Source organism: Crocodylus porosus, unplaced genomic scaffold (assembly GCF_001723895.1).
Source record: "Crocodylus porosus isolate Cpor-Errol unplaced genomic scaffold, CroPor_comp1, whole genome shotgun sequence".
NCBI lineage: Eukaryota > Metazoa > Chordata > Crocodylia > Crocodylidae > Crocodylus > Crocodylus porosus.
In genome coordinates, this window is record NW_017728917.1 from 12,490,900 (window position 1) to 12,510,100 (window position 19,201).

The 19,201-nt window shown below is 40.6% G+C and overlaps 1 protein-coding gene across 3 annotated transcripts in view; it reads right to left on the reverse strand.

Annotated features, from left to right (window-relative positions):
* Nucleotides 1-19,201, reverse strand: part of ATXN7 (ataxin 7) — a 73,740-nt gene that overhangs the window by 6,829 nt on the left and 47,710 nt on the right. For all 3 annotated transcript variants that reach the window (XM_019536703.1, XM_019536701.1, XM_019536704.1), the window contains 6 exons: nucleotides 8,320-8,572; nucleotides 7,072-7,334; nucleotides 6,486-6,568; nucleotides 4,376-4,641; nucleotides 2,403-2,601; nucleotides 1,160-1,281 (listed from right to left, as the gene is read on the reverse strand). In XM_019536703.1, the coding sequence (XP_019392248.1) occupies nucleotides 1,160-1,281; nucleotides 2,403-2,601; nucleotides 4,376-4,641; nucleotides 6,486-6,568; nucleotides 7,072-7,334; nucleotides 8,320-8,572 (1,186 nt within the window). The remainder of the gene's footprint in view (nucleotides 1-1,159; nucleotides 1,282-2,402; nucleotides 2,602-4,375; nucleotides 4,642-6,485; nucleotides 6,569-7,071; nucleotides 7,335-8,319; nucleotides 8,573-19,201) is intronic.

Below are 19,201 nucleotides of genomic sequence, written 5' to 3' on the forward strand. Positions count from 1 at the left end.
TCTGGTCTCCGCTTGACTTTTCCAATTCTGCCCAGGATGCCACTGGAAAGACCTTTTCACCCCAAAATGCCTCAGACAGGAAATAACCCACTGGACTTAAGGAGCGATTATTAAATTCAAATCACCTAGTAATTGGTATGTACCACAAAAACATACTGCAAAGGGAAACTGAACTGGAAGCTACAAACAAACTTAACAGTTTAAATTATTAATAAAGTCAGTATGACAAATGAACAAAACAGTAAGAATTAGAGATGTAGCAGGAAGCAATGCCTGGATGTAATTTAGAAAAAACAGATTCAAAGACTCTAGACAAAGGATCAAATTAAAGCAAACTAACAAGGGCAGGTAAGGGAAAGCTGAATCAGAATGGGCTTAGCCCTGTTTCACTCAGGGCAAAGCTGCCGTGGTTTAGCTCTCACTTACAGTGGGGTAATTGCGGTTACCATGGAACAGCTGGTGTGTGGAAAGTCCCTGCCTGCTGTTTGCTTGCTTTAATTTGATCACCAGTCCATATCAAACCTTAATATTTGAGGATGAATGACTTTAAGGGTTTCATACTGCTGTAATTTTGCAAATTTGCTCAGTTCCACATTTCAGCTCCACATCCAACAAGAAGACAATGATCATATTGCAGTAAAAAGGTTCCAGCTATTCACAGCTCAGCACAAGAATACAGAGGCTGGAGGGCCTTTGGATGCAGTTTTCTGGAGTAATAAAATATATCTCTCTCTCTCTCTCTATAAATATCTAAATATAGCTAGATATAGATATAGATATCTATAGCTAGATATAGATATAGATATCTATAGCTATATATCTAGAGAGAGAGAGAGAGAGAGAGAGAGAGAGAGAGAGAGAGAGAGAGAGAGAGAGAGGGAGAGAGAGAGAGAGAGAGAGAGAGAGATTCTTCTGGTGAGTGCAGCTCAACCCTCCTCGTCTCCTTCCAGGTGACAGATAAAATGGGGCTTTTGCTCCCATTACAGTGCCAGTGGTAGGTTTTCATTGAGAACAGCTGATGTGGAGGTTCTGCTTTTTATTCTGAAAAGCTCTTTTAATAAATTATCACAATAGGAAAGAGGAAAAACAAAATCCTTTCAAGCTTTATCTGATTCTGTAATATCAAGGAAAATTTAAAAAATCTGCCATTTCTACTTACTTCCACATCTGTGAGTTAAGATGTTTCTCCACCATGCAGTTAAGCGCACATCGAATGTGATTCCATCGCTTGTCAAACACGTAATAACCTCTTCCAATTTGCCGACTACCAAATGTGCAAAACTGAAAATATAGATGGGCATTGACATTTTCTAATTCAATAGGAACCGTCTGAATAAGTTACTGCTCTTAATTCAGATCAATAATGTTAATAAAACAGGAAGTACACAGAAAATAAGTTTAAGGACGTTCTCAAGTGTCACATAGCAGAAGATAAAATAAGTTAGACAGATATTAAGACTTTGATCCCCAACGTCTAACAAGTTTGCTGAATGCCTGGGCTGTGTGGAACCATGTTCTGCGCAGGGGATGCTGTCACTTTTCTGGTTGGTAGGGGCACTCACCTGGGAGCCCCCTTTTTCAACAGAGTGGGATGACAATTTGCTTGGAATCTGATTTTGTTGCAGAGACTGCAGTAAGGTCTCTGGTTTTGGCCAGGTCTTGGGGAGAAAGACCAGAGGAGGCTGAGTTTTGGGGGGGAAGATTGTGTTTGTAGGAGAGGCTCCTATTCTGGTAAATTGTGTTCAGCATCAGCTTCAGTTTAATAGTCACTCTCTCTTGTTTTAAAAAAAAAGGGGGCAACTGGGGTAGGACAGGGACCTCTCATATACATTTTCTATGCTACATACAGCAAAACAGACAAAGTGCTGTTAGCCTACAGTAAGAAATGATTATAGCTGTCATTTAATATTCATTATTTAATGTTCCCATTAAAGGATCTAAACATTACAAATCGCCAATATTTTAGTAAATCCTTCTGCTGTGATTTGGTTGCATAAGGACACTTGTACCAGCTTTTATTTTCACACAAAAAATAGAGCATGAACCTAGAATTAAAAATGTTGAGATATTATCTAGAAGTATTTTTAAAAATACCAGTGCTGGCACATCCCTGTGCTGTGCCTATCTTTTAATTTAAAAAAAAAAAAAAAAAAAAGTTAGAACAAGTCCCATTTATGTCTCCAGTACTTTGCAGAGGTTTAATTTATGGTACAATGGAGGGGCCTCTAAATCTACCAAACCAGATTAAACTCTCATGGCCAACTTTGCAACAAACTAAATTTTCTTTGGGCATGAGGACATTTTAGTGAACTCAACAGAAAACACAACTAAAAACTCCTAGTGACGTGCTTAGGAATTCAGAAACAATGAAAGATTGAGCAATGGTTGTTCTCGAGACCTACCGCAGCTGGTTGAGGATGACGACCTGAATAATGACAATCCAGTTTTTCAACGGGCTCTTCTTTTTCATCACATTCCCCCTCATCGCTGGATAACCGAGAAGCTGGCTCAGTTGCAGGCAAGGGAGGGTGTGGAGATTCGTGGACTGACAGAGAGTCACTAGGGGTATTCCCACTATGCTGGGCTAGGCAGCCTGGAGGCCTGGATGGAGGTAAGTAATTTAGAAGGTATTAACAGAGCAAAGACCGCCTTCATAGGTGCTATATTTAGGCCTGGAGTTCTTGCTAACATAGAAAGGTACCAAAAGGTTTCCCAGATTTTCTGTTCTGTCGCATTAACAGCATTCTTATAAAACAAACCTAATACGCAATTCCCCAACAAGGAATAATCGTACCTACATTGCAGCTGGGGAAAGGAAGGTGCACAGAAAGATTAAGGTGTTTGTTGAGGTCACAGAGCGATTCAGGAGCACAAGCAGAAATAAAAACATCCCAGCTCCCAATCTGTCTCTTATCCCTACTATAGTGTATGTTTAGCCTACAGACTGAAAAAAGGCTGGGCCCTAGTCCAGGGTACTCCCGTGTCCACACTTAAAAGTAAATGATGCTCATTAATTAGAGAGAGCAGCTTCCTTTCAACTTCTGCACTTTATTAAATAAAGCTTGTTATTTTGTTACTGAGAGCACCTTATGCCTCGAAATTTCAGCCTTGAAATTGCTGGGACCCAGTCAGTTCAGGGCTGCTATTAACTTTAAATTAACCAATTATGCATCTAATGCAGGGGAGGGCAAAGTCCAGACTGCGCCTGCAGCAGACCATCTCCCAGCAGCCCCTGCTCACGTCGCTCTGGCCAGTTTCCACAGAAACCCCAGTAGCCACGGTGCTGTCGGGGCCAGGGTTTCCACGGAGATTAGCCCCAGCAGCACTGGCAGAGCAAGCAGCTGTGCGGGGAGCTGCTCTGGGGCTGGGATCTTGCAGCGGTGGCAGTGTAGCACGGAGCTGGAGCAGAGTTGAGCTCCTTGGGCAGGGGCGTACAAGCAGAAGATCTGCCCTGGCTTCAGACCAGGCTGTCACTACTACAAGAGCCCAGCCCCAGCCCTGGAGCAGCTGCCTGCCCAGCCGCATGTGCCCTGCCAGTGCTGTTGGGGCTGGTGTCTGTGGAAACCCTGGCCCCGTGCTGTCATGGCACCACTGCTTCTGGAGTCTCCATGGAAACCGGCTGCAGCAACATGGGAAGGGGCTGCTGGGAAATGGAGTCCGGCCACCGGCCAGATTCACCATTTTGCCCATCCCCGACCTGAAGAGACTGGTTACACAGCAGACAGTGGGGCCAAAAAGCGCTTGCTTGCAAAAGTGGTTTATGCATTTAACTGATATCCACAAAACCAATGACTTCTCTAATGTAAGCAAGAGACAAAAAATAAGGATCTGCATTAGGTGAATAATGCACTTACCTACTCTACCTTTCTTGTCTCCTTTCCAAAACACATGAAACACTGATCATAATCTCACAGGATCATGGCCTCTGCTACACTATGCAGAGATGATTCTCACATGCTGAAGTTAAACTGAACCCTTTGTAAATTCAGTCAACTTCTCTCACATGCATTTTCCCTTTCCACTTGATTCCCAATCATAAATTTCATAGACATTAGGCCTGGAAGGGACCTTGTGAGATCATCATCAAGTGTGTCCCACTTTGCTGCATCACCAATACAGAGTAACTGCTATATAAATAGAGCTGCTGGCTTTCACCGACTCAGGTCAGCATTTACCCCTTGCAACATCAAGCAAAAACTCCTGAAAGATGACTAGGAGACAAAGCTCCCCATGACCAAGCAGTCATCAGACTTACAATAAGAGTCCTCACACTGCTAATAAAACCACAAATCCAAGACCCACCCCCCTGCCACCAACCTGTCAGCCTGCTCCCTAGAATAACTGCGCACCTCAAGGAGATGCAGACTTTACTCACCTTGGAAGACTGGGGGGCTGAGGTTTGGGTTTATTGGGTACTGAGGGCTTTGATTCTGTAGGAGGAACTCCATGAGAATTTTGGTGCAGCTCCTGGGAAGTTTTAGAAGGTGAGGGATGTGGTTCCCTGAGAGGGGGCATCTGCTGATGATGATCCGGATGTCGAAGCATATCCTTTTCCCTGGTTTTGCTTTTGTGCTCAGCTAACAACAGATCGAATCTCTTTCTTCGACCCTGTACAGCCCTCCGCTGGGTTAAGGAATGTGTCTGCAAACCCAGACACAAGTCATTAAACTAAGACAATTAGGTTGGTAGAAAAATAAACACTTAAATGTGAATTGAACGATGCTAGCACGGAGAAAACGGAGACATTCAAAATTTGGCAAATACACAGTCATGGCTCCTATAAAAAATTCTAAGATGGCCAAATGGATGAGTTGATAAGCCCTCAGTGATTAAAAGGGTCAGTATAATATAAAAAGCGGTAGAAAAATCTAAGAAGGCTTAAACTTGAATATCAAGCCCTTTTAATGTCTCTTTTACATTATCAATCCACGGATACTACCTAAAATAATTTATTTTTAAATATGAAATAAAAAACACTTCTCTCTCAAAATAAAAAATGCCTGGCATTACTGAACAAAGTGTAAAATAGGACTTTTAGTAAAGGATGGTAAAAATAATAAATGGGAAAACTTATTATCATTATATAAACTAACATAATGTGAAAAGGTTGCTATACTGAAATAAGTTATTAAATCCACAAAGACATCTAGCAGGAATTTCAGTTAGACAGAACCTTATCCAAGTCACAAAATTCAGAGGGAGAGGTGGTATGTCAGCTTTTCTATTCCTTGGAAAAATCCTAAAATGCTCTATGAAATGAAATATAAGTGAAGGAGAATAAGTGAAGGACTGCATTTACCTTGTATGTGACAGTCATACTGAAGGCCTTACTCTCATACAGGTCAAGAGTTCAGTGTTTTTATTTTTAAAAGGCAAAAAAGGACTATTTTCATATTTTCAGAAATTACTGCAAGGCTGTAAAAACTATTTTTGAGGGAGCAAACCAAGTGGAAGACATTTCTCTGGATTGCTCTACTTTCTTTGGAGCTTTTTGCTTACTCTTTCAAAAACCTGAAACTTTTCTTGTTTAATTGGAAAGTGATGACATTGTGCTCTATGATTCCAAGGAAGCACTAACTTCACGGATTCACTCCTTGCGGTCCTTAATATCAACGACATTTTCCTTGGCTCTGTGGGTGTTTTATCTGCTGGGCAGCTGACAGGGCAGGATCACTAAATACTACACAATCACAAATACTAACGCATCTCTTTAGTCTCTCTCAGAGTGAGCTTTTTTCAAAATTGTGTTTTTTGTTAAAGGACATTCTGCATTAGACTGTAACTATTAAAGATAATTTTGCATACAGAGTTTGACCTACAAACAGACTCTTCCGTTATAGACTTTTCTGCAGATTCAGTTCTCACTGACCAGAAGCAGTAACCAAACTATTAGTCCACTGAGATGAATAATTTGGGTTGATATAACCTACCTTCCTAAAGTCTGCTACAAACTTTCTTTTCCCTGGGGAAAAAGTTTGTTTTGCTTGGGTCCCAAATAATCAATGACTATATTATTAATTGGGGGGGGGAGAAGGGGGGGATTTTTTTAAATTGACATATATGAGAGAGAGAATAATCCCTAGCAAGAACACCAAACAATTTCAATGTAGGTAAAATTGAGGCTTGACCTCTTTACATGAAGTATACACAGCAGTCTTTTAAAAAATAAAAGCGAGCCGAGCCCAACAATAAATCTATGCAGTGGGAACTTCATCAAACCGTCCTGACTGATGCTCAGGGCAAACTTCTGAACAATACAAATCCTTCAAGTTTTTGTGACAGTATCTTTTATGGCCTTTCATGAACTAAAATCTTTGGAAAATATACTGATTATGGAGACCTCCTACTTTCTCTTGCTGTCTTATCATAGGGGGTCACTATCAGTGGCTGTTGCTGAAGTTTAGCTGTGGGTCTTCCATCATGATGTTCAGAAACTTGTATTTAATACGTTACACCCTAATCTGGTTCTGAGAAAGGTGTCCTACCTTGCATGTCAAAGACCTTGTACAGGGTTTCTTGGTTTCCACATCGATGACTCCACAGTATATATCAGGATCAAATTCTCTCTCTGTCAAAAGTACATAAATACTTCACTATTGTGAAACCAGAGCTTTATAAAAACATTTTTCTTAAAAAAAGAACATTGCTCATGATTTTAATCATAACACACAGCTGCACCTAAAAGTTCACAAACGCAACCCACACAATGCAGTGACACTAGTAGTACTCCATTACTGAATTAACACTCCCCTTAGCCCCCTTAACAATATCCCCCCCTTTTTTTTCTTTGCTTGTTTCCAATTTACCAAAACTTAGGTTGGGAAGGCAGACACTTAGTAACTGTAATACATTAAGTATATATTTTACATTAACAAGATTTCAACTTAGTAGTGTGCCTTTAAGAATGAGACGGGCCAAAGGAAACCATTTAAAACTAACCCCGTTTGTCTGGTTTACTCTTGACACTGTCATTCAGTCCACAGACTACCTGTTTTAATTCACAGCATATCTGACTAGGTCTATTTGTGTGCAGAAAAACAACAATACAGTAAATAATATTTTAAAGATTACCTGACAATCTTTTATGTAAAAATTTCCTATTATTCGTACTATCTTCTGGTTTCTTTTCCAAAAATGGAGGCACAGAGAGAAGACCTTTACCATTCAGTATCTGTCCAGGGGAAGGCAAGGGTGGCTTTGGTATTGAGGGACAATTAAGGCCAGTCTTTATTGAGGAACTCACAGTAGTAGAACAAGTTGGACCAACAGCAGTTTTCAATAGTGCACCATCTATCTTTGGATGCATCTTTTCCACTTTGACAGATGGAGTCATGCTGTTATTTGTGGAAAATTAAGGGGAAAAAACCCATTAGCAAAGACCTGAAGCAGCACAAGGCATGTAATACATTACATGTATTCTGCTGTGTGCACAGTTCTGCTGTGTGAACTGCTTTACTCTTTTTCCCCCCACGTTTACATGATAAAACCCGTCTATTTGATTTTTTGTGGCTATTTTCTCATGTCAGTGATTTGATGAAAATGTAACTCTCCTGCAGTCTTTACACCACCTCCTCAGTAATGTTCCTAAAGCTTCAGCACAAACTTCAGACTCTGCGGTTTAACTACACAGAGAAATGGGTATTTGGTAATTATAGGCCGTGTCTATGCCACAGACTTACCACACCCAGCAGCTCCAGCCTCAGACGTGCTGAGCTGCTCCACAGAGGTGGGATCCTGAACTGGAAGCAGTATAACCCTATCTTGGCAGGATTGCAGGCTGACTAATTAGCATGAACCAGAATTGTCACTTGGTAGTGCTAATTAACCCACCCATGACACCCTTACACTAAAGTAGTGTCGGCCGCACGGCAGGAGGCAGCTGAGTGCAGGGATGTGGTGTGCCTGTGGGCACCCATGCAGGGCATGGTAATGACATGCCACACAGCAGTCGGAGCAGCCTGGCAAGGAGGCACTGTTCTGGCCGATGCAAATTATAATGCCAATTCTGCAACCCAATGCATGCAGGCAAACCCCTAGACCTGGCAAAGTCCCACTGAAATCAGACCAGAGACCAGCCCAGAGGACTGTGGGTTATATTAGAAAGGTTCATTGATTCAAAAGTTGCAGCTACATCTGGGCAGGATTTATCCATGAATAAGACTAAAGGTTTTCCTGCATGAAACAGCTGAAAAGGATCTAGAAGATCAAAACGCATTTCATCTTCCAAAACCTGAAGCACAAAACTGCTAAAATGCTGCTGCTGCAACAATATCTGAGCAAATGATCCCACTTATGTTCTTCCCCAAAGAAAAGACTTACATTTTATCATGGGGAACTTTGCTGTGATGTACCGGATGCATTAATCTATTATTTCCACTGATCGGCAGCTTGTCTTTGGGCGATTTCAGCAACTTGGAATTGGATGATGCTGCTGCACTGGTACCTCCACCAGATGAACGACTGCTCCCACTTCCGCTGCTTCCTTTGCTTTTTGAAGACAGGGATGAAATGAGGGAAAACACTGAAGAGGGAGGGGTCAAAGGTGGCTTGCTGGAGGAGCTGTGTCTTCTTTCTGAAATGAAGAAGGGTGAATGCAGAAACAATTCCTACATACTCAATGCTGGTATTTGTGCCAATTAAAAGTTTCTTTTGTTGGTCTGAAAAGTTTCTTTTGTTGCAAGCCCTGGAGGATGACAGCTGCAGACACCTGCAGTCTGTCACAGGAGCCCCTCTTGGCTTTGTGAAGAGCGTTCCTCAATACCTTATCTCCTTACAGATACTCCAAAACTACTGTCCGTCCAAGAACGAAACCCCAAGCAAACAACTATCCCTATACTGGCTAACCTTAAGTAGTGAATTTCCCCAGAAAAAATAAAAGTTGTTCCTAATGATCAAAATAGTCATCAAACATCCATTGCATAGTTCGTCCACTGCCTACTGCCACGCAGATCTGGAACACCCTCAAGAGTCGGACCTCACTTCTTGACTTGTATTCTACTTTTCCTAAGAGCACTGCTATTTCCCTTTCATAATCTGACCAGACCAGTTATGGCAGAATTGTGTTACAGAATCAGATCGTGGGCTCAACTCAGACGCTGGGGTAAAAAAAATGGCACAGGGATATTTGCTTTGTTTGTAAGCACGGCTAGGCAAGCACCAGACAGGTCCCCCATAACAAACCTTCCAGAAAATAAATGACTAAATTTACGAAGTTCAATCATAGAATATTAATATCATTAATACAGGGAAACTTTTAGCTATACTGCAGTTCTACATTAGTTAAATTTGATTAATGCTTCAAACGTATCTGCATCAGAAGAGTAGTTGTTAGTACCGGTGTTCATGTGCCTGACAACTCCTTGACGTGGCCAGGTCCATCTGTAAATGCACATGTTAATCAACAGTTCACTCAGCTGCCCAACTCTTGTGGTTCCTACAGAACGTGGGAAATCAGCTATCTAACTCATTCTGATGATCCTGGAAATTCAGGAAGGGCGGCTATCAGACTACGGAGCTGGTGAAGGGAACCGAGATCTAGGGAGTGGTGGAAGAACAGGTCAGCAATATCGTGTTTTCTCAGCTGAGACTGTTGACAGTGCTTTAAACCCACCAATATAGCCATTTCTGTCCCAGAAATGGTGCACAAGGAACTGATAAACCCCATGTAGCTTGCAGGCAGCACTGTCCACTGAGTCTTGACAAAAGTGCAACCAATTCCCTTACCTGCTGGGTATTCACCATGCTCGAGTACTCTAAACCAACTGCATGACAGTCCTTCATGTGCTGGGGAACATGAAATACCCTATGGATATTCTGCTAATTCAAAGCAGGAAAGAAAAAAATCCTTCCCAGCCCCAAAATACATCAATTTAACTCAAACAGTGACCAATCCAAAAATCTTTCGGCCAGTCAGGACAAGAATGTAGCTTATTACAAGGAGTCATGCATGAAGCTAGTGCCAATTTTGCCAGCCATGCTACCTCCCCACACCTGTCCCCTCCAAATGTCAGCAGGAGAGTCAGGGGAGAAGTTGCCATAAAGAAAGGAGTCAAATCCTTCCACCCCACTGCAAGACAGCATCCTCACACATATGGAAACTGAAATTTTAGATATGCACATCAGCTTTGAAAAGAAGTATTTACAGCATGAAGGATGGAGGCTAGATCAGGAACCCGAACTCACAATATGTCACTCATTCACCAAGCGCTCCTAAATTGTCATTCTGGGTCTGCATCCCTGTGAAATGGGTATAATTACCTATGGCATTTACAGCCTAACCTTTGTTAGACTTGAATTAACAAATGCAAGAAGTTTTGAGATCTGTGGATGAAATAGCCAACAATAATATGAAACAATATCCACCACTCACTCTCTTAATAATGGCTGCTTTACAGTGATATAGGAGGTTCATGGTAATGAGTTACCTTAATCCTTTATGATGCCCAATATTAATAATTTATTATATTTACAGAGCTAGGTGCTGCACCAGTTTTCCAGTGAACTGTGCGCATCCTATATCCAAGTAAATGGCTGAGCTTCTAATATGACAAACTGCTTATTGCCAAATGTCTTTTTATAGCAATGGCAAGAATCCCCGTGTAGCTCTGATCAAAGTTACTATTTGAAGGACATTAGTTCAGCTATGCTTTATGATGTGGCTAAACCTCACACACAGACCATGACAGAAGTATTATGCGAAGCAGTGAGGGAAATTACTCAATATCTCCCCCCAGTACAGGATTTTTAGACAATTTAAAGCTCTGACACTTGTTGCAGTTAAAAATAATCCCTGATAAACTTGGTGGGTCACTAATGCAATCTATTTTTATTCATTTATTTTTTGAAATGAGAGAAGGGTGTTACTTCCTTGGAGAGTGTTGGGGGGAGGGAAAGAGGGAACTGAGATAGTAACGGAGGCCATCTGCTTCCTTGGAAGTTGTTATTAGTGATAAACTATGCAAAAAATATCAATATCAATTGATCCAAATGATAGGAAGGCTTTCTTCTGGCATGTTCAATCAATGCTGTTCAATTACAGTAATTTGAGGAAGCATCAGACTATACTGCTGTTTGCATTAGCGTGCAATAGCAGGACAGCCAGTCTTCACCTAAATTAGATAAGGCAAAGAAGGAAGCCCTTTTAACTGGTGATAATTAAAGAATGAACCTAGAGGACCGAGACTGTTAATCAAGTACCATGCTTACCCACAACATGACACAGAAAGTAAGATCGTCTATAAATAAAAATACTTTTAGGATCCAAGTGAACTGAATCTGATGATTTTTTGTAACCTTTGTGCTGTGAAAGACATGCAAGTGATTTCAGAATGACACGCTGATTTTGTTGACTAATACGCTGGTGCTTCACTGATTTCGTAGCATTACTTTAAATTTCGGACCGCATCTACACCTGAATTTTAGGGTCTTCCCCAACAGTAGTAACAGTACACCTTCACACAGTTGCTACCAATCGCAGGAACCCCCGGAACAGGCCAGCTACCATTTTTGCACCTGACCCCTACAGGAACTACACCCAAACCTGCCAGATGATTGAACAAGTCTGAGGACAAACCCAAAGACACTCAGCTGATTACCAGTGGAGCATCTACCCCCCTGTGCAGACAAGGCTTCAGTGATTAGAACAGAAAGTCTAAGGGATGGGTTGGCATAACTTGTGCTTTCCTCAGATAAAAGTTTCAAGCTGCAATAGAACGAATTATTGTGAAATTTAGGGAAGTAACACAATTGTTATTCTGTAAACAGATGAAGTGACGGATGAATAGCAATTATAGCAGCAACAAGGCTTGAATAATGTATTCACCAACAGCCAACGGAGGTTTGGTGATGGGAGGAAAAGGGGGGCTAATATATCAGTTTCTGTAGAATTTAATCTTTTATTTTTCAAAATTAAGTCCTGGCTTGTGCACTTGCAGAGACAGCCATCCAAATGTGGAGTGAAACCAAACTGATTTCAATTATGTCGTTCTGAGCCTACAGAGAGCAAGCAGAAGCAGAGTGAATTTGAGATGATACCAGTCAGCCTCATCGCTGCTGTTCAGGACTCTGTGAAGAGCAGCAAGGCAAGCAATTCACAGCAGGCCCACTTGACGGCAAGCAGCATCACTCTGGCCCATTTCATTCCATCATTAGATTAAATCATAGATCACCCCTGGGTAATTTTTTCTCAGGATAGTTTGAGACATTACAGAAGGCAGCTATCGTGCCTAATGCAAGCAGTTTTTCTGAACTGCTTATGCTATGGGCTGCTTGTGTTTAATTTAGGTCATGTGCTGAGTGACTTAGCAAAGGCATGTCAATAAGAGTCATGAGCAAAAATTAATATGTTTGAACAAGACTGAATGTTTCTTAACTCTTGAGTGATCAAGACTTGAACTTCAATAGCGCAGGCCATGATTTTTAAAAAGGTATGTAAGTTAGGCACTTAAATAAAGTACCCTGATTTTCAAACATGAGAAGTGTACTTTGCCATTGTAAATCATCGCATCATGGAACAGCGAGACAAGTTTCTCTCCATGGGATTTTCCGTACCTATGACACTAATAATAAGAATGATACTCGTCTCTTTTTTACCCAAATACCTTGAACCAATCACCTTCTCAAAACAAACAGACCCACAACCCTGAAACAAGTCAGCCTACATGCAGGAGAAACGCAAGAGTTTAACAAATCAAAGAATACCCCAAAGAATAGAAATACCAGAGATACCAGGAAGTTCACTAGCAACTTCTCTACTGCCTACTGGCTTCAAAAGGAAGATGCTCAATGTACGATGGCAAAAGGCAGTAGTAGTGACCCTCTATTTAGATAGTTAGGTATATAGCTCTGGCTCAATTATAACTGGAAGACTATGTTTGCTTCACCAGAAGATATCGATAAAGAGTTACGATTTGTTTTCAAGAGTCTTGCGCTGTTTGATATTTTCCATAAAGCCCTAGCTTCCTGAGTCATGAGAGTCCATGGAACAGTCAGTTAAAAACTTTCTGGGGAAAAGCTTCAAAGTGTTAAACTCTATAAAGCTACATATCAGAAGGCAAATAAAAGTAACCTCCATATGCTGTATTCCTGATCTGTAAGATTGCACGCATGCACTCATTTCAGCTCATTTACGTAGTTTGGGTTGAATACACAGCACATGGCACACACCCGTCCTTGGATTGGATAAGCATAACTCAGAATTAGGTTTCCAGTGGGACCACTCATTTTTTCTTTTGAAATTAATTAATGTTTCCCAATATATGTTTAAAATGAGCTATTTCTGCCAGACAGTCTTAATAGGCAGGCAACTGAACACACAATGGAGCTATCAAAATCAAACTGCTGTACTTGCAAGAAAGGTTTCAGGGTATGTCTGTCTACCCCGCTGCTGGGAAAACGAGCCCACGCTGTGCGCTGTGCTCCTGTAACCAAACGGCTGGCAGTACCCAACCTACCTAGTTTAAAGTTGGTGTGGGAGTTTCTAAACCACGTGGCAATCACTGATGTGACTTCAGAATAGATTTGCACCAGAAGCATTTAAACTCACATCACTTGCTTAAGCAATCAGCGGGAGCTGGGAAATGCTATGAAAACAGTCTACCGATATGGGGAGTTTGTTAGACCAAAGCTGGAAAGGAATGTAGTCCTAAGGGACCAAATAGAAGTAAGGATGAAATTAAAGGAAAATTTATGCTGAACATCAGGAAAAGATTCTGGGCCTTGAAGATCAGTGAAGGGTGGGGACCAGAAAATACACTGAAGGGAAACAATACTGCCTTGGCAAGGAGGTTTCAGATTTCATTGGCCAAAAAGTCTGGCACTGTCCCTTATAACACGGACGCATCTTGACACATGCAGAAGCATCTCTGCCCTGTGGAGTGCTTGTGGGCACACGTGGGACAGCAAAGGGGGAATGAAATTTAAAGCAGGTTTTGAATTTGAAGCCTCACATTTAAATGAAAACCTGAACAGAAGCAAGCTAGTCTTGGTGACATCGTTTCTCAAGTATTGTAATGAGTTAAAGATGTGTGAAAATAACGTAGAACAGACCAGAAAACATTTTCAAAGGAGTGGCGGTTTGAATCTAGATATAAGTGAGAGTTCACCCAGTTTAGCATTACTGAATGTCTACTCACTGAGGCATTGTGGCAGCTTTACAAACCAGATAAGAGTTTGCTTTTCTCTCCTTCTTAGAGACCAAGCAGTGCCATATATGCACAGTTCTAGTATATTAATATACATCATAAAATGAAAATGGAAAAAAGGAACAAGCTTGCTTTTGGCTTCCTGCTCCTTCTGCGACAGATGCTGCATCTGTTCTGGCTTGGGCAATAAGAGTGAAGAAAAGCTGAGCTCTTATACCCTCATAAAACCTTAAGAAAAACCCTTTTACACATCTACACAGGATCCAACAAAAGACTATGGCATGAAGCATCAAAGCAATAAAGTAATAACATTAGATCAGGATAATAACATGAAATTTCCTTCAGCCTTTCTGAAACACAGAACAACATTGTGGATAGCACTGTCATCCAGAAAATTAAAAAAATGAGTTGCCCTTCACCAATTTCTGTGTGTTCTCCAATTCTGGGTATCTTACTTCTCTCTGCTGACTGATGAGGGACTTGCTAAACAGGTGACTGCTTGTGAAGATACAATGAGAATCAATATAATCATTGTTCAATCAATCTGTCTGAACATTCAATGAGATGGTACTTAAAGCGTCTCTATCCTGGTGTTAAATTCACATTTGCAGACAAGGTTTATTTAACCTGTGTCTTGTAATAATTGGTCTGCAGAATACTGCAGCTCTTTCTTAATAGTCTTTTTTCAACTAGACATTCATTATAAAGATAGTCAGTAGTGAGACATATCTAGTGCCAGTTTGATATTGTCTTTTAATAGTGTGATTATCATACAAACTGTTATTGAACAATCAAGGAGAATTTTGCATACTATGCTAAGCATATTGCATTGCTACACTGCTGAATGCTACTAATCATTTGCCAGCCTATTATAGCTTCCATTTGAGCCTTTGTCATTACCCATGACTCACTCTGAAAATATTTTAAAATAATTCTCTCCAAGTGTTCAAAGTTTTCAAATTCTGCAAGTTAACATTCCTTCCCTTTCCCCTTCACATAACTCTCCCAAAAATCAAAGCTGAACTTCATTGTTGAAGCTCTGCTTTTTTATGGCAGCTCCAAAGGACATTTAAAATGATGCACTCATGATTTTCAAACTAGTGACTTGGTGCCAATCTTGAAGGCATCTCTTAAAAAACATAAAAAAGATGTAACTGAGATTTTGGACAAAACCTAAAAGTTCTTTTTTTTTCCCACTTCAGACACATGCTAGATGCTTAACAGCGCTTCTCACACATTGAAGAATTAAAACCAAACCACTGCGTTCATTAAGGGCTCAGTTCTACAAGATGTCCAATCTTTCCACCTCCCAAAGTCAGTGGCAGTGAAGAAACAACCTGCAGGATCAAGCCCCAAAACAGCAAACACACATTTTCAAACAACCCTCAATAGAAAAACTTAACCCCTAAAGAAATCTTTGGGTCTACATAATTTTTAATCACTAAGTGAAAAAGGATGAGATACCCAAATTAATGGCAGAGTTAGAAGCTGCTGAAAAAGCTAGTGCTTTTAACAAATTGTTTTTCTAGTTCTAAAAGCCTGTATACATGTTATTAAAAGAACTACGCAGAAAGACATGCACAATGCAATGACAAGTTTGGTGCCATGGGACTGATGGTAGAACAAGCAAATTACATGTCAAATATGATGCACAATGTGTAAATGTGCAGAAAACTAACACGAGAGAGACCAATAATTTGAAATCAAGGGGTTTTTTTAGTTTTTGTAGGAGGCTGTTTATGTATTTGTTTTGAGTTAATGTATTTCACTTGCCCCATGCCAATTTCCATGGGTTTATAACCACATTTTCCAATTGTATTTATTTTCACTAACTTGTCACTGTGTAAATGCCCGATCCAAGGAAAAACGAACACAACTGACTGCAGAGAAAATCATAAAAATTACTATACGCAATCTGTCATCCAACAGACAAAGCAACCTTTAAAAAGAAGGGCTGTGCTGCCATTTCAGTTAATCCTAGATCTTGAACCATGATCAAGCAACAGATTTTCTGATTTAAATGTGATTTTTATCCTTATTTCTTTCTGAGGCTAGCACGAGGCAAAAATATGTCACCTGTATATAGATGAGGAGATTCTGTTTTCTATGCCTCCATACCTTCACTGCTATATGAAAAATAAAGCAAGTTTAAGACCTGTGGCCTTTAAAAGTTTTCCAAATATTCCCTTCAATATTATATTCCTGTATATCAATTAATAAATGTTTGTGACAAAACATACAGACAAATCAAGTTTAATAAGAAACTCAGTTTTCCTTACGGAAGCATAGGGCAACAAGTCAAACCAACCTGCGCCAGTGCTAATGGAGCCCTTCTTAAAGTGAAGCAAATCCACTTGTATGCACACATAGTTTAGCCGTATGAGAAATGTTATTTTAATGTGCATGGAGAAAGCCACCGTTGTTTCACTTAAGTGCAAGGATCAGAATTCAGATCCAACGAAACCAACAGCATCTACTAAGCAGGTGAGCAAATGATCAAATTGGAGCTTCTGTCAGCTCTCAACGGGGGCCAAGGGAACAACGATGGGGACAGGACTTCAGGTTACTCCTCCTGCTAGGGCTTCATGTGGTGAGCTGGGAGCCGCTGCCTGTAATCTGCTGCTTTCTTACTTTTTACTGCTTCACAGCCCTTCTCTAACTACAGAGCTAGCTAGCAAGGATCCTGCCTTCATCTTCCCCTAGTGTCCCTTTAATCACCCAATTGATTTAATTTGCCTGGTCAATCAGGATGCTGTCTCCAATTGTACTTTGGTTAAACATATGTCTTTATTGATTAAATCCCATTTAAACACCAGTGGTATTTGCCAAAACGGTGAGAAACTGACACTGACAAATCTTTCATGGAGCAGAGGTTATCAATCCAATAGGTCGCCGAGTTTCATCTGGGGATGGTACAGAATTTCATGCCCGTCTGTCACCAAAATGTATTCTCAGCCAATGACAGTGCCTATGGCCAGGAGCTGACATGAACACGTAAAAACTACTGTTGGGCAAAATATCCAGAGAGACTTATACAACTTAGTCACACAGCTCACACAAGAATTAAACTGCTATTAAGGGAGAGGGGAAATGTGCAATTAAGATAGTTTCTTACACAACTAATTATGTAGCTGATATTGCAGCGCATCAAGGAATGCAACTCATCTGAATGGCACATCCTGTAGGCATTATGGTATTTTATGTTTTGCTGCCCACCTGCAATGAAGGTCCTGATCTTGGCAGGGGGTCCTAGATACTATAAACAAAGCAGTAATAAGAAGTAATAGGTATAAAGTAGCTTGCTAGAAATACAAGATCAAATAAAAAACATTCCTTACACCCATGCGGACAAGTTAACATTCCAGCTGCAATTTCCTCTCTCAAAAAAAAAAAAATGAAAGCATGATTGCAACACTGTTTTCTTTGCACTATGCTTCTTAATGCCATCATTTTAAGGACTAATTAGAGTCTGATGGTCATACCCTGCTAACTGTATATGCTTTGTATGTTAAAACACATGTAAATCTGTTACGTTTAAAGTTATACTGTGTGTCTTAAAACCTGAGGGCACAGCTCCATCAGTTGGCATGTTAAAATACAACCTGTCCCATCAAAAATAAATTAGTCATGAGCAGGGATCCAGGTTTTCTATTTCCCATGGAAAAAAAAAAAACAGAAAAAAACATGCAGATCTTCCCATTTTGACTGTAAAAAAACATGGATTTTTCATTTCAACAGAGAAACACGTAGATTTCCACTTTGGTGAAGAGCTATCTGCAGGCTGGCAGAGTCCCAATCTGCGAGGGGCTGGGGGGAGATGGACAAGAGTGGTCAAGCATGGGCACCACGTGCACGTGTGGCAGATGTGGGCTGGCCATTACAGGCTCGGACCCCCTGTCCTGCTGCCCTCCCACCGGGGCATTTGTGGCCCAGCGGGCAGGACCCAGCGCAGCAGGGCTGAGTGAGGAGATGCGCCGCCCTGGAGAAATGCTTCCACCTCACTTCATAATTTGCCTGCTAAAGGATAATAATTAGGGAGAAAGGAATGGTTTTATTTATTAAAAAAATGCTTTCACCATCCATGTAAAAATAGGTACCCCAAAAGTTAATGCTGAGAACACTCACTCTTCACCATCCCTCACCACTTTTAGCTTAAAAAACTCTTCATACACTACTCAAAATTGTGGACTTTTTTGTTTGTTTTTAAATTTCCTATTCAAAATAATCACTTTCAAGCCGTGAACAAGGAAAGATTCCAGTCCGAAAAAATATGTTTTTAGGAAGGTTATAAAAACATGAAAAGATCTGCAACTTCAAATGTAGCAGTTCCTGCCAGGTGCCTGCTACAGTGATGATTTCTTCTTGTTAGCAGAAAATGTTTGCTTTTATATTGTGTTTGTTTAAACATCAGCTGTTTCCCTAAATTTCTGTTTGAATTCACTCACAGGACTTACCCTTGTAAAACCCCTGTGAACCACATGAGTCAAGTGTCATTATTTCTACTTGTTTATATGGCAACTTTTGTCTAGAGATGAAATATCTTGCCTAAGGCCACAGAGCAAGTCAGTGGCAGAGAAGAGGTATCATGCAGCCCAGAGCCCCTTGGCTCTAACTCCGTATTTATTTATGTTGCCAATTATTTATCCGTATAATAAAATGCTGAGAGGCACCATGCAGTGATCAGGCCCCAGCTGTGCAAGGCCCTGCACATACACTATGATGAGATACCCCCCACTCCAAAAGACTTGTATTAAATGCGTTAGTAAATCTGTTTTCTTCAAACTGATTTTAAAATTCTCACCAAGTAGCAGCTCTGGAGAATAGAAAGTAAATTGTCCAAGATGTGTAAAGTACAAGCTGTGTAATTTTTTTACATCTCTTTTTATAACCAGAACAAATGAAATAAAAAAACCAGCCATTTCTGATCCTATTGGTTAAATATGCTGGACCACAATCATAAACATCAAATTCAGTACAGTTCAAAAAATATATCAATGTGAAATGTGGAGGGACTGCAAAATGGGAATGACACACCGAGAGCCATGCATCTGTAACCATAT